The 14736-nt window shown below is 51.5% G+C and overlaps 1 protein-coding gene across 1 annotated transcript in view; it reads right to left on the bottom strand.

Moving 5' to 3' along the window:
• Positions 1–3765: 3765 nt before the first annotated feature.
• Positions 3766–14736, bottom strand: part of RAB3C (RAB3C, member RAS oncogene family) — a 64174-nt gene continuing 53203 nt past the window's right edge. Inside the window, exons 4-5 of the mRNA XM_006761789.2 lie at positions 6519–6643; positions 3766–5212 (exon numbers count right to left, since the gene is read on the bottom strand). Of these exons, the coding sequence (XP_006761852.1) occupies positions 5025–5212; positions 6519–6643 (313 nt within the window). The 3' untranslated portion in view covers positions 3766–5024. The remainder of the gene's footprint in view (positions 5213–6518; positions 6644–14736) is intronic.

Raw genomic sequence — 14736 nt, 5'->3', positions numbered from 1 at the left:
ACAAATACAAGAGTGAAAATTCTTAGTAGACAGAACATGTGATCAACATTTCTGAGAATAAAAACAACTTTTTCTTATGTGCATATATTTTCTTAGGTAGCTAAATTGTCCTCTTAAAAAAGGCTAAAGGAGAATTCTGAATTAACAAGAAAATTGCTATATAAAGTAAACTAACAACCATTCTGTCTTAAAAACAAAACCCACAATTCTAAAAGGCAAAACTGACATATATTTGCAGGTACTAGACGTTTGGTCTTATAGGAAATAAAGAACTTTGAGGTAGCACAGAGGAGCTTCACACGACACAATAAGGTACTGACTGTATAAGCACACGCTAGACACACACGGCTACGGGAGATCATTTGAGTAGGTCACACGCCACCCACAGCACTTCGCACATTCGCTGTAATTCACTTTCACTCGTTTATATACACTGAATTAGTCATTAAATATTGCACTTATTGGCCCATGAACCCTCAATTCTGAGGTGTTGAAAATAGAAAAAAAATCTATTTTTGTAACATATTTCATGCAACATTTAAGACATTTCAGTTCCACAAACACCATTAATAGTTGTACATGTGGACAGTCCAACGGCGTCACATCACATCTGACATTAACGACATATTCACAGGAACACGGAGAACTTCCATTCAGCACACATCCTAGGGGTGATGGGACAACGCTCGGAAACCATCCTAACGGTGCAGAAAACCCAGACGGACGCTGGACACGCTCACCTCCCTGAAAGGCAGGGGCCTGCAGCTCACATACCACATGCCTTTAGGAACGCAGTCATGAGCCACAGCAACCCCGGCCACCAACAACATGGATATGGAAAATTTTCATTCAGATATAAAGTCACAGCCAACTCTCAATTGTCCACAGTAAAGGGAAGTATGAACTCAGGCAAATGAAATACAAGGTAAAGCCCCGCCTCCCTTCAGCCGGTGATGCCCAGGACAGCGCAGGGTGATGTGGATGGGAGGGAGGGGAACACCTCCAGCTTGCACTGTAACACGTGCAGTGACACACAGCCAGCAGCTGCGGAGAGAGCTGGGCACAGAAAGTTTGATTTGCCCACAAACAGATGGCCTGGTCTCAATACGTGAGCTCTAACATAGTTTCAGAAATAATGTATTTTGTCTAGAATGTTTGCAAAATGTGTTTTTGCTCTATCCTCTTTTTAATGGGAATCAATTATGTGCACAGACACCCAAATCAGTGCTAAGAATCTATTTTATAGACCGATTTAAACAGTTGAGTGACAGCTGGAGTGTAGCAAAAGCTCCCTTTTTTCTGGCACTGAGAGAGCGCCGAATACAGGCATTTCCCTTCATAAAACGTGTGTCGTGTGTGCACATGCCCCTACATGTGTCTCTGTGTGTGCATGTGCCCATGTGTGTGCATGTGGGAGAGGCAACACTGTGTTTGTGGCCCAAGTGCAAATATTTTCATCTACCAAAGGGAAATCGTATTTGACTGGAGTGTCAAGCATTTCTGTAAAAATTTTCAAGAGAAAACGTTTATTTATGAGACACCAATAACAATGGGTAGATATGTCTTAGTCACGTTCCCCAGACCTGGCTTTGCCCTAGGGGAGGCTATACTTCTGGCACCTGGAGCCTTTGGTGCACTGCAGGGATACTGATGCTTTTTTCTGGTCATCAATTTCATCTTTTACTCAATCTGTTTCACGTCACTCCAGAACATAAAACAGGCTCATGTCTTTGACTGGCTTTGGTCAAAATTCACCTAAAATAGAAAGAACTCTAACAAGCTGACCCTAACGGTCAACTCAGCAGCAAGACTCCTGGTGAGCTGTGAGGTGCAGCTGCTGTCCTAGTGAGCTGTGGGGTGCAGGTGCTGTCCTGGTGAGTTGTGGGGTGCAGCTGCTGTCCTGGTGAGCTGTGGGGTGCAGGGGCTGTCCTGGTGAGCTGTGGGGTGCAGGTGCTGTCCTGGTGAGTTGTGGGGTGCAGCTGCTGTCCTGGTGAGCTGTGGGGTGCAGGGGCTGTCCTGGGGAGCTGTGGGGTGCAGGTGCTGTCCTGGTGAGTTGTGGGGTGCAGCTGCTGTCCTGGTGAGCTGTGGGGTGCAGGGGCTGTCCTGGGGAGCTGTGGGGTGCAGGTGCTGTCCTGGTGAGTTGTGGGGTGCAGCTGCTGTCCTGGTGAGCTGTGGGGTGCAGGTGCTGTCCTGGTGAGCTGTGGGGTGCAGGTGCTGTCCTGGTGAGTTGTGGGGTGCAGCTGCTGTCCTGGTGAGCTGTGGGGTGCAGTTGCTGTGCACAGAGGGGCGAAGCTGCCACAGCTGTGGGGCTGCACCTTCCGGCCACTAGAAAGGCCCCGAGCACACTGACAGAGCAAGTATTTCGGAAGTATTTCCTCAGATCCATCAAGGTTTGTCTCTAAAAGTAATGGAGGGGTGGGGGGGGGGATAGGTGTCCAGAGGGAGAATAATCCAGTTGAAACACTAATTGAATAGCATCAAGGACAAAGGATGCATGTCTGGCATCCACAAGCTAAATGGCATCTGTTTTAAGGTGTCTTCATCTTTTGAATATGCATTTAGTGAGGCCATTAGTAAAAATGACCTCTGGTTGTTTAAGCTGCTGGCAGATGGGGAGAAGGTAGGAGGTGTCGTGTGTGCGCGCGTGCGTGTGCATACGCGTGTGCATGTGTGTGTGCATGTATGTGTGGGGGCACACATGGCCAAAGGCTGAAAACCCTTGGAATGACAGTGTGATAATTTATAAGTCATATACCTTGATGCCATACACAGACGCTCCCTTAGTTAACCCTGGGCTGGATCCTTTTTTGCCAAATTTGACTTTAGAAGGAGGATCCCTCGCTGAGGTCAGAGTGGAGAATACGCTCCCCACGCGCATCACAGAAGACACACCGTGCCATTCACTCCAGCTCCGTGGGATCCTTCCTGCAAACTTCTCCCTCGATGAAACCCACACCAAGGTTCCCCTGCGGTGGGAAAACAGAGTTTACAGATGCTCCTTGGCAAGACGCTCGCCAGTGGTCCAGTCACCCCCAATGATCCTTACGCAGCTCACCCGTGGTCTCCGGCATCTGAGACGTGTCCTGTCCCTGCCCACCGCTGCCCAATACACTCCCACCAGCACTTTCACAGGAAGATTCTCTACTTTAGAAAAGTGGAGAAACATCTTTAACACGAGCCCCCAAACAGGATGAGCCCACTCCAGCGGCTGTCCTCCTCCTAATTTGGCTGTCCTCCCATTTCGGCTGTCTTCCTCCTAATCCGTGCCTTCTGCCGCCTGCTGTCGGCGCGCTGGGCGGGGACGGGCCATCCAGTGAGTTCGAGCAGCAGCTGGGGTTTGCGTTACCCATGGTGTCTCAGGGTGTCGAGATGTCGGGGTGTCTCAGGGTGTCGGGGCGTCTCGGGGAGTCGGGGGGGGCGGTGCTGACAGTGCCCTCCTGCCTCTCACGTTGCTGCTGGGTGCTGAGTGTCTCCTGGACTTGGAGCATCTGGTGACGGAGGCAGGGGTGAGGCTCACAGGTGGGGAGACGCTCGAGAAGGATGAATGGCTGATGGAAAAGGTGGAGAGGACAGTGGTCTCTTTCCCAACCTGGGTCCATGGGGATCCTGTTCAGACGGCTTCTGATCAGGAAAACGCGGGCATCGGGAGCTGTGCCCTGCGGGAGGAGGGCTCCAAGGAGCTTCAATCTGCGCCCGGGTCTGAGCCTGAAAGGCTGGTGCTGCTGCCTGTTATGGAGCTACCGTGTATAATGGGGGCAGTGCATGTTATGGGGGTAGTGTGTGTTATGGGGGGTAGTGCGTGTTAGGGGGTAGTGTGTGTTATGGGGGTAGTGCATGTTATGGGGGTAGTATGTGTTATGGAGGTAGTGTGTGTTATGGGGGATAGTGCGTATTATGGGGGGTAGTGCGTGTTATGGGGTAGTGTGTGTTATGGGGGTAGTGTTGTTATGGGGGGTAGTATGTGTTATGGAGGTAGTGTGTGTTATGGGGGATAGTGCGTATTATGGGGGGTAGTGTGTGTTATGGGGTAGTGTGTGTTATGGGGGTAGTGTGTGTTATGGGGGATAGTGCGTGTTATGGGGGGTAGTGCGTGTTATGGGGTAGTGTGTGTTATGGGGGTAGTGCATGTCATGGGGGGTAGTGTGTGTTATGGGGTAGTGCATGTTATGGGGGGCTTTCTAGTGAAGTGATGGGGGTGCTCATTCTACAGCTACTCACTGTAGAATGTAATCACCCCATAACATACACCCTTGCCGTCAGCACGCCTATTGCATAACCTTCAGTGCAATCCTCCCGGCCACCCGGCCAGTGCTCTCCAATGCCCAGCCTGTTGGGAAGCATCAGTGGAAAGAGCAGGCCTGGTGGGGGTGCCCCTCATTTAAACATCTAAGCTACGATCCGTTCAGACCAGTTCCAGGCAGGTGAATACCCATCTCTTAGGAATCTTGCCAAGGGCCTTAAACAATATTTCAATTTCTTTATAGTTGGTCTCCTAGTCATTAATAACACTGAAAACGAGACACAGTGACCTGCCTTGTACAGTAACCTGCCCTGAAAATGGGTAATTTACTCAGAAAATATGAGTCCTGTGCCCACTTGATTTTCAATTAAAAGCAAACAAGATATCCTGAGATCTCCCATCTCCCCTCCCAACACAAGCAAGGCCTTGTTACCATCTCCTCCAGTGACCAGCGGAATTCGAACCCATGGCACAAAAGTCAGCAGAAGTGCATTTATAGCCTGAGGTCCCAGCAGTAGCCCAGTCTGAGAAGAAATCTGAAACATAAAGACCCTAGAAGACACAGAACAAATCACATGCAAATACCAGATGTGGGTGGGTGGAGAGTCTCATGGATTTAAGAAACGTATTTGCCACATTTCCACTCAGGGAGTTGCCCAAGAATTCAGTGCGTGGAACAGCCACCGACACACAGCTCTCCCTCGTCTCCCTGCGGCAGTGAGTGCAGGCTGCCGGCCTTCGTGGATGCTGCCGGCTGGTGCCAGGCCCCGCTGCCCTTGAGGGGTTAGCAGCCACAGCCGGGCTGCGGCGGGGGCGGCGTCTCCTTGAGCCTTGCACTCTGCTTCGCAGCGGTGGCGGCCTGCTCCGTGTCTACACTCTCTGACATTTTGTCACAGATGACGTCCACCAGGCGCTCGAAGGTCTGCTTGACGTTAATGTTGTCCTTGGCGCTTGTTTCAAAAAACTCAAACCCTGCAAGGAACACAGGAAGCAGAGCCCGGTCATTCTGCCAGAACGGAAGGGACTTGGGTGTGGTTAGGGCGGGGACGGTGGGACAGGGCAGGGGTCTGGGCGGAGGCATGCGCTGCCATTTCCACAAACCCTGGGCTCGCAGATGCTCAGGCGCTTTCTCTCTATGATTCGCCTGTGCTCCCAGCGAGGCTGCATAGACTGAAGGAGCCCTGGCCAGGTCAGGAGCCAACACTCAGTGTCCTCAACACAGGGTTTATCTTTCCTTCCTTCCCAACACTGGCCACCGTGGAACCTCGTGCAATCTTTTCTAGCACTGATGTTATTTGGCATGAAACAAAACAGAGAACCCAACAATAAACCTCTTCCTACACAGTCCACTCCTTTATGACAACGGAGCCGGGAATCACAGACCACGTCCCCCATAAATGATGCTGGGTGAATGGGACGCCATTCCAGAGAGTGGGACAGGAATGCTACCTTCGCTCACGGAGAAAGGAGCTCAACATGGATGACATGACTGTGAGACCCAGACCCTGACACCCTGGAGGACACGGGGGAAGCTCCTTGACATTGGCCTTGAAGATGATTGGGTTTGACACTAGAATGAAACGCAATAAGAGCAAGAACAAAAAACCAACAAAATCTAAACAGAAATAACAACAACAAAACAAGTGGGACGACATCAAACTAAAAAGCAAGAGAAACAATACAATGAAAAAGCAATCTACTGAATGGAGGTAAATCTTTCCAAATATACCTGATAAGGGTTTAATATTCAAAATATGTAAAGAGCTCATACAACTCAATAGCAAAAATTCCAATTAAAAATGGACAGGGGATCTGAACAGACATGTTTCCAAAGAGGACGCACAGCTAGGACCTCGTGGTGCAATGGTAGCGCGTCTGACTCCAAAGACGATGCACAGATGGCCAGTAGGTTCAGGAAAGATGCTCAAAGCCACTGGTCACCAGGAAATGCAAGTCCAACCACAGGGGAGGCTGTCTCACGGTCAGGACAGGCGGTGAGCACCACATAACGGACAAGCAGGAAGTGTCGTGAGGATGTGGGGGACGGGAGCCCTTGTGCAGAGCCTGTTTCTCCTGGAGTAAGAACGGGGGCCCGTACTGGGTCACAGTTGGGCAGCCCCATTTGCCTCTGTGAGGGGCTTGAATCCTCACGATGCCCGAGTGTGGGGGGACCCACTCGCCCTGGAGAGTGTGCGGGTTCCCAACGGCCAGGCTGACTATCCCCCACACAGCTGGCCTCGGGGACTGCCAGCTCCCCTCCTCATCCAGTGCCACTTACCAAGCTGTTCCCCCAAATGCTGGCCCCTCTCCACCGAGACGACACGCTCGTCCTCCATGTCACACTTGTTCCCCACCAGGATCACCTGGGCGTTATCCCAAGAGTAGGTTTTGATCTGAGTTGACCTGAAAGAAAAAGAACAGGCAAAAAAGTGATCAGAAGACAGTGGAACAGCACAAAATGAAGGAGGAGAAATAAATCCCACACGTGATGGTAACAGCAAAAAAGGCCCAAATTTGGAATTACTTAGTCCTGTAAAATATCACCCATCATCCTCGTCAGGGATAACAAATCAAAAATGAAAGTACCAACCCGGCCAGCGTGGCTAAGTGGTTGAGCGTCGATCTAGGAACCAGGAGGTCAGGGTTCGATTCCTGGTCAGGGCACATGCCCAGGTTGCGGGTTCGATCCCCAGAGCGGGGCGTGCAGGAGGCAACCCATCAATGATTCTCTCTCATTATTGATGGTTCTATTTCTCTCTCTCACTCCCCTCCTCTCTGAAATCAACAAAAATGTGTTTTTAAAAATGAAAGTACCAAAGGTGCTGCACTTGATGAGCTGACATTACGACGATTCCTTCCTTTTCCCACACCCACCTTCACAGCTGGCCCAATGTGCCCAGACAGTCTCTGCTTTAGGAGAAAAAGTCTCTGTTTTAGGAGAAAAAGTCACATTTTCTGAGAAACCCCTCAGTTCCATCACACACAACCTGTCAACTGGGCCTAGGAATGGGGAGTCAATGGTAATTTTTAAAATGATTTATAAGAATAGTCATTTTTAAGATAAAAATGCCAAGTTGATCAATATCAAAATTATAATACAATGGGCTGGTGCTTTAACTGACTATAAACGGGGAAACCTAGAATTCAGAATAAATTTCCATGTGACCAACTTTTGATTTTAACTTGGATAATAATTCCAACAGGCAATATTTGCAGGTGCTACTCTAACCGTATATACTCGTTACATTAATTAACCCTTAGAGTAACTCAGGGGAGAGGGTTCAACCCCCACTTCACAGCTGAGGAAAGTGAGTCCTGGGGTGGGTGAACCATTTGTCCGTGATCACTCAGGAGAGAGGCAGGTCCGCAGCCCAGACCCCCCGCACCGCTTGTCACAGGTGGGCAGGGGGTTCCGCAGACCTTCAGAGCTCGGGTGTCACAGGAGCAGGTCTTCAATCCCCCTTTGTGAGGGCGGCGACCTTGTCAAGGACAAGACTCAGGTGGCAGACGTACCTCGCACTGAGTGGTCAGGAGAGAGTGGACACGTCGAAAAGCAAAATACTTGATGAAAGTTTACAGGAAAAGACCTGCAAAGTGTGGAGAAGGGAAGCTCGCATGTGCCCTTACCAGCAAGTTCCAGATCCTTCGGGATTATTAAACGGAAAATAGCGATGAGCTCCCTCAACTTGCAAAGAGAAGAAAAGCAAACAGCTCCGGCGGCAGAGGGAGGCGCACCAGGAAGGGGCGCGCACCAGGAAGGTTTGACTCAGGGCACCGGACCCAGCACAGCTTTCAGATGAGATGGAACCGTCCGGTGACTGTGACCATGGCTCCAGGGGGCACCTCAGGGGGCACCAGGTTTTATCAGGACAATCCGGGGACGTGAGCTTCCTAATTCTGGTGCCTGAGGTAACGCACCCGTTTAGCGACAGCAAGACGCAGAGCATGCCCATAACCAGGAGCAGAGGCAGCGATCTAAGCGGTGCTTTCCTCTCGCCTCTGCTGTGCGGGTCCATGAAAATGGTGGATTGCGGTGAACTAAGGTGTAAAATAGATCCTGCACACGGAGAGACCTGAACTGCAAGTGCTCACATCGTGTGACCAAGGAATCCCACAGGTTCCTTCTAGGAGCTCAGACTGAAATGGGTGCCTCGGGGTGTTTAAGTTGCCCCCCTGCTCCCGTGTGTCTTCAGAGCCACGGCATGGCCTGGTGCAGGGGGGCCTGGGCATCCCCGATTCCCAGAGAAGATCACCCGAGGGGGAAGTCACCTTGTGAGGAGGGGTGGCCAAGATCAGGGACAGGCTTTCCGGATGGGAGGACCCATGCTTGTGTGATCGGCCTCCTCTGACCTCGGCAAACCCACCCCACGCTGGTGATGTCGACACAACTCTCACCAGGGTCGTGGGGTGCTCCCTTCTCAGCACCTCAGGGTCTGGGCTCCACAGGACTGCCAGCGTGCACACCTTCCCATCCCCTCACCCCGGGAAGAGGCGAAGACGTGCTCAGCCTGTGAGGAAACCAACACGCAGCGACAGCCTGTGTTCCTCAGCCTCAGGGCTTCACAGCGAGGCTCCCGCCAACCGGGGCTGCGGTGGGCTCAGGAGGTCACCCTGACTTCCTGACTCGCAAGCATCTCTTCACAGACAGACAGTCTCAGTCCCAGGTGAGGCCATTCTTCCTCCCAAACCAGCTCGACGCATCCTGACCCCTATCATCTCAATAACGATGTGTTTTTTCACTAGAGAATCTCAAACTTTGTCTCCCGTTCATATCCTGAGACTAAGTCCTTCCCAGGAAAATCTCTGCCCGGAGTGAATGGTGTGCCTGTTGGGATGGGAGCGGGTCCTCCTCTCCTGCGTGTTTCCATGTGTTCACTGTTTGGATCATTGCTGTATTTTGTAAAACGACTCGCCAGCATGGGGGATGCTTTTAATCCCACTAGGGACCACCTTACTTCTTTGTTGGACACAGACACACGTGTACAGAACATGGCTGCCACCACTTACTGTGCGTGTGAAACGATGATTTATTTCCTGGTCGCTGCAGCAGCTCCTTTGGGATTTACTTTAAACTCAATGAGATTAATGGGATCAGAAGCAAGATGCTGGTCACCATGGTTACTCAGCAAATGGCAATTAAGGCCGACCCTACCAGGACCGCTCACAGCCATTAAAAATCTGTTGTCATTTAGCAAAACACAAAACCAAACAACCCCCTTCATGTTTACCTATTTTCTACGTTTGTGTGTTTTTTCTTTCTCCCTAAATAGTCACACACACACACACACACACACACACACACACACACACACAGGGTTTTTGTTGGTTGGGTTTGTTCTACAACGCAAGGCAGCAGGGGAGGAGTTTTCCATGTTTGACACAGAGATGACTGCCCTCGGCACAGAAGGCGATGATGTAAGTCCATTCCTCCTGTGCTGGGCAGCAATCACTCCCACAGGCCCAACCTGTGCCCCTAAGCACGTCCAACTGGTCAAGAGGCCCAACCCAGTGCCCACAACAGGCCTCGTGGCCAAGAACTGCTGGCCTCTAGACATCTAATGGGGCCGCTGCCCTCCTGGCCCCACGCAGGGGACAGGCCTCAGCGAGGCCATCCAGTCCCGGGAGCTCGCCGTCCACGCACCCACTTCCCTCGTTCTCCCAGCACCTGGCGGCTCACTGCTCTGTGGACTCCAGATTCGTCACGGAGTTTCCCAGCCCCCTGCTGCTCGACACACAGGACTGGCCCCTCAAGTTATGTTTTCAAACATCCAATCAGTTACTTATTCAATGTTTCTAGGCCCTTCAAGAGCTCTGAATAATGACTCCCACTTAGAACATCCCCTCAGAACCCCCGGGACCTGATCCTAGGATTGGAAACAGTCCATGTGTCTGCCTGTGCCCTGGCTGGGACCTGGCGCCTCTGCCCGTTTCTCACCCGGAGGAAGGAGCCCGGCCGCAGAAGGCAGCTGGCTGGCGGCAGGTCCTGTCCTTGCTGCTGGGCCCAGGCTGTGGGCCCTGAGTCACACGCTGCGTCTCTACCTGAGCCACGGGATTTCACAGCCAACGGGGGGACGATGTAGCGCCAAGATCCGTCCAAAGTAAAAACACACGGGACCGAGTTGTTCGTCTTCACGGGCTGTTTGTGCAGCTGGGTCCTAGAGACCGTCTGCAAAACCTAAACATGCAAACGGCCAGAAGCTCCATGAGATACACTTCCCCAGAGGGTTAAGATTAACACATGAGAGTCCAGTTCGGTCCGACGAGACTAGAACTGCTGGGGTTAGAGCTCTTGTTGTCCTGAGCCGGGTCTCGTCAGGATCCCAGGGTGATGGTTCCAGTCCGGGGGCCGGGGCCCAGGGGCAGCGATTCGGACGTCAGGCGCTGCTGAGGTGCCCACGATGGAGACCTGCTGCCTGGCCTCATCCAGGGCAGGCCTGGCCTGTGTCTGCAGACGCCAGGCACACAGACCTCTCTGCTCCGCACAGCCACCTGGTCTGCAGGAATCTCTCCCTTAAAGACAGTCAGGTGAGGCGGGCTGGCAGGGTGGAGTCCCCCAGGTGCCAGTCTGTGGGGCTTGCCTCACGCTGGGGTTCGAGGACTCTGTTGGCTTGTGAGGCCTCGAAGCCCCACCAGCAGCAGGGCCAGCAGCCTCTCGCCCTCAGACGAACTTCCCCACCATCCAGCCCTTCCTGCCTTTCTCCTCCCTCCCCGGGGCCCTGACTCCACTGGTTTCCACTTAAGGGAACTTTTTTTAAAGACAACCTTTCCCTAAAATTTTTTTAAAGACAACCTTTCCCTAAAATTTTCCCTAAAATAAGCTGTTTTATCCAGCTATCTACATTCAGTCAGTGTTGGTACTTTTCACATCATAAGCTGATAGGCTATAAAATTCTGTGCTCTAGCAATTTAGAAAGGACTCAGCTCCGGATATAAACTGTGAAGACAAAGATTCACATAAACTACCATATTAATATACATATTTAAAGTTATCAGTTTATGAAGTACGGAAAGAAAATAATTTTAATTCTAGCAGAGCATCCATTTTTTCACGTTGCTTAACCCTTTGAGTGCCAACCAATATCCTAGGAACAATGCTAAAACTGCCAAGGCATTTTTGCTGATTTTACAGCCGATTAGGAAAAAAATTACGATAGCGCTCCCAGCACTTTTGGCGAAAGACAGAAGGAGCACGATCGCGCTCCCCGGCACTCTAGGGGTTGACTATTTGATATGCAATCAGGGAGTGCTGGGCTGGGGGCCACAGCTACACTGTCCTTCACTCCTGAACGCCAGGTAACAAATCTATCAAAGATGCGACCCAGAGGCTGCAGGCGAGGGGAGGCGTTGGATGAGAGGTGGGCTTAGGGACGGAACCGGAGATAGAGATAGTTGTTGTTCTACGATTTGCTCATAAAAAGGAGTGTTTTGACATTTTGACATCAGCAGCTGATGGGCTGTATCCACAGGACCCTGTCACACTGGCCTTGTCACTACGTTTCACTTCAGAGCAACGAAGCTGATTTGAATATTTGGGAAGCCAACAGGTGTCGTCATGGCGGGTGTGGCCGTGGCGGGTGAGCACCACTCCCGTCGCCTTTAGGAACGTTTTCTACAACGTGCTCTTCCACAAGAAACACAAGACAATACTATATTATTCAAAACTCTATTTATATTCAATCCATCATTTTAGCATCTAGTTTTCTGTGTTTTGTAATGTGCATTATAGATTGGCACAATAGTATGTGCTTATTATTTATAAATAAATAAAGGAATGCTTTATAATAAAGAATCTGGTCAGTCTTTGTCCCTAGTTCCCGGGAGGTAACCTCTAAACCAGTGGTTCTCAACCTCAGCTGCACATTAGAATCACCTGGGAATCTTTTTAAAACCCTGATTTCTGGGCCTCATCCTCCAGAAATTCTGTTTCTTTGTTATGGGGTGAGGCCACAATATTAGTCACAAAGAAACAGAATTTCCGGAGGATGAGGCCCAGAAATCAGGATTTTAAGAAGATTCCCAGGTGATTCTAATGTGCAGCCAAGGTTGAGAACCACTGCAAACCCTTACTATTTCCAAAGTTACTGGAGCGTCTGTTATTCATGATGGGTCTCCAAAGCACACCTGATGGTTTATGCTAATGATGACCCACCTGATGAATTAATGCTAATGAGATGACTCACTTGGTAGTTAATGCTAATGAGATGACTCACCTGATAGTTACTGCTAATGGAATCAGAATTGGGGAGGGGTGGTCATGCCAGGAAGACCAATCATGTGACCAGACAGTTAGCTCTCTGAGTCCCATGACGCCAGGCTGCCTTCTCAGGAGGAGGTCAGCCTGGGGCAATGGTGCAACCAGTCAGCCTACGTAGTGATGCCCAATGAAAGTTGGGCATCAGACCTAGGGGAACCCCCTGGATGGCAACGTCTCCCCAAGGACCGCTGGGCCCCCACCTGGACCCTCCCGATCTCGCAGTCGCCATCACTCCCTTTGGCTGGTTCTGAGTTGTATCCTTTTGTTATAATGAAACAAACCAGAATGGTAAGGACAGCACTTTCCTGAATTCTGTAGGTCATCCTAGTGAATTGTCAAATCTAAAATGGTTCATGGGAAACCCTGCAGTTATAGCCAGGGAGTCAGGAGTGAGGGGGCCCTGGGGACCCCATGTATAACTCGTGTCTGAAGTGAGGGGTCAGGGCCAGCCCGTGCAGGACTGCGCCTTTCGCCTTCCCTGGCTCTGGGAAGGCATGTACTTTGTGACTACTCACAGCTTGTAGTTGCTGTGAAGATGGGAACGTTTGGGAACCACCCAGCTAACCACTCAGGCCCTGCGGCCTCTCTTCCCTCACTGGCACCCCTGGTGGTTGCTCTGGGAAGGAAAAGTGTCCTAAAAATGTGTGATATTTATAGATCGAAATTAGGCCACAGGACACAATACACTGAGAGGGAGACCGAGAGCGGGGGCTGTGGCACTTCTGCGGCTGCATGGAGTGCGTGACTCTTGCTCGGGATTTGGAAACAGGTGGTACAGAAAGGGACAGCCAAGTGGCAACAGGACGGTTTGTCTGAATCTAACAGAGTCCCACACCGCACGCCATGACCATCTTCTCTGGAAACAAGAGAGGACCCTCCTGTGACAAATGTGCTATTTTCTAATGTCCTCTTTTGAATAGTTTCCTTTCATGGCTATTTATTTACGTGGGAGAGGTGCGCAGGGGTGCGGTTTACGACTGGTCCCTGGATAGTTACCTTAACGAATGGAACTGCAAAGGTGCTGTTCCACCAGTGGGGAAGGAATCACAGGGCGCGGAGCCCCCACCAGGGCCAGGACCCCAGCTCGGTGGGTGGTGTCTGGGACTGCAGCATGTAGACCTGTGACTTGGTCTCTCCGCTCACTTCCCAGGGCGGCTGCAGAGCACACCCCCTTGCTGCTCTGCCCGGGTATTAGAAGGTGGGCCCAGTGCCTGTGTGGGGACTGAGTGCACTCACTGCAGGGCAGCAGCCTGGACGGAGATCCCATGAGGGATCTGAACGACCTGAACGCCCATGAGGCCAGGCAGCCGCAAGCAAGGGGCCCATTTCAAAGCCCAGGCTGCTCTCTACACTTGATCCTCCTTCCCACAGGTTCGCCTGATGCAATGGCACCACCCAGCCGCCCAGGAGCCACAAGGAGCACCCAGGGCTTGAGAATGTGCTCTCTTCACAGTAAGTGTCATTGTTGTCCCTCAAGACCGATCCCCCCAAAGACAGGCAGCTAATTTAACAGGGAAGAAAGTCTATTAAAATGGAGAGACCCTGAAGGAGCCCTAGGAGAAAATGCCATTATTTGCAATAAATATTGTGACACAAAACTGCACAGACCAAGTCTGTTTCAGAGAGCAGGTGACGCAGAACGAGCAGCAACATGTGTAGGAAACGCTTTCATCCGAGAGCCCAGGTCTGCCTCGGACCTTCGCGTTCCCCCACGGCCTCGTGAGATCAGGCAGAGCCACAGGACACACTTTTCGCCCTGGCTTCCCGCCTTCAGAGCTCGGCCAGACAGGAGGCACCCGCCCTCGGCTCCCCTCCGACAGTCTGTACGCCAACCCTAATGCCCACCTCATGCTGTCTCCACGCCAAGAGCTGGCTTCTGGGTCATTCCCCTGCCCCCCAAAACGTCCCCACGCCTGGGCTCATGTGTGGAGAAGACACGGAGGCACACAATGTGCTTGGGCTTTTATTTCAGTTTCTGAAAGGAGCCATGTATCTTCTAAATACAAAGGCGAGTTCAGGTTGGGCCGTCTGTACAGGGAGAGTGTCCCATACCCGTCAGAGCAGCTAAGAAAGGTCGTCCCTGCCCGGCAGGCGTGGCTCAGCGGTTGGAAACTAGAAAACAGCACCCAGATACCAAGAGATCTGGGCGATTCCTGGTCGGGGCAAAGCCTGGGCTTTGGGCTCTATCCCGCTGAGGCTGTGCGGCAGGCAGCCAGTCAATGTTTCTCTCTCACCAAATGTT

Source organism: Myotis davidii, unplaced genomic scaffold, assembly GCF_000327345.1.
Source record: "Myotis davidii unplaced genomic scaffold, ASM32734v1 scaffold496, whole genome shotgun sequence".
Classification (NCBI taxonomy): domain Eukaryota; kingdom Metazoa; phylum Chordata; class Mammalia; order Chiroptera; family Vespertilionidae; genus Myotis; species Myotis davidii.
Note: the sequence above shows the minus strand (reverse complement) of the source record. Positions and strands in the feature narration are given on the sequence as shown.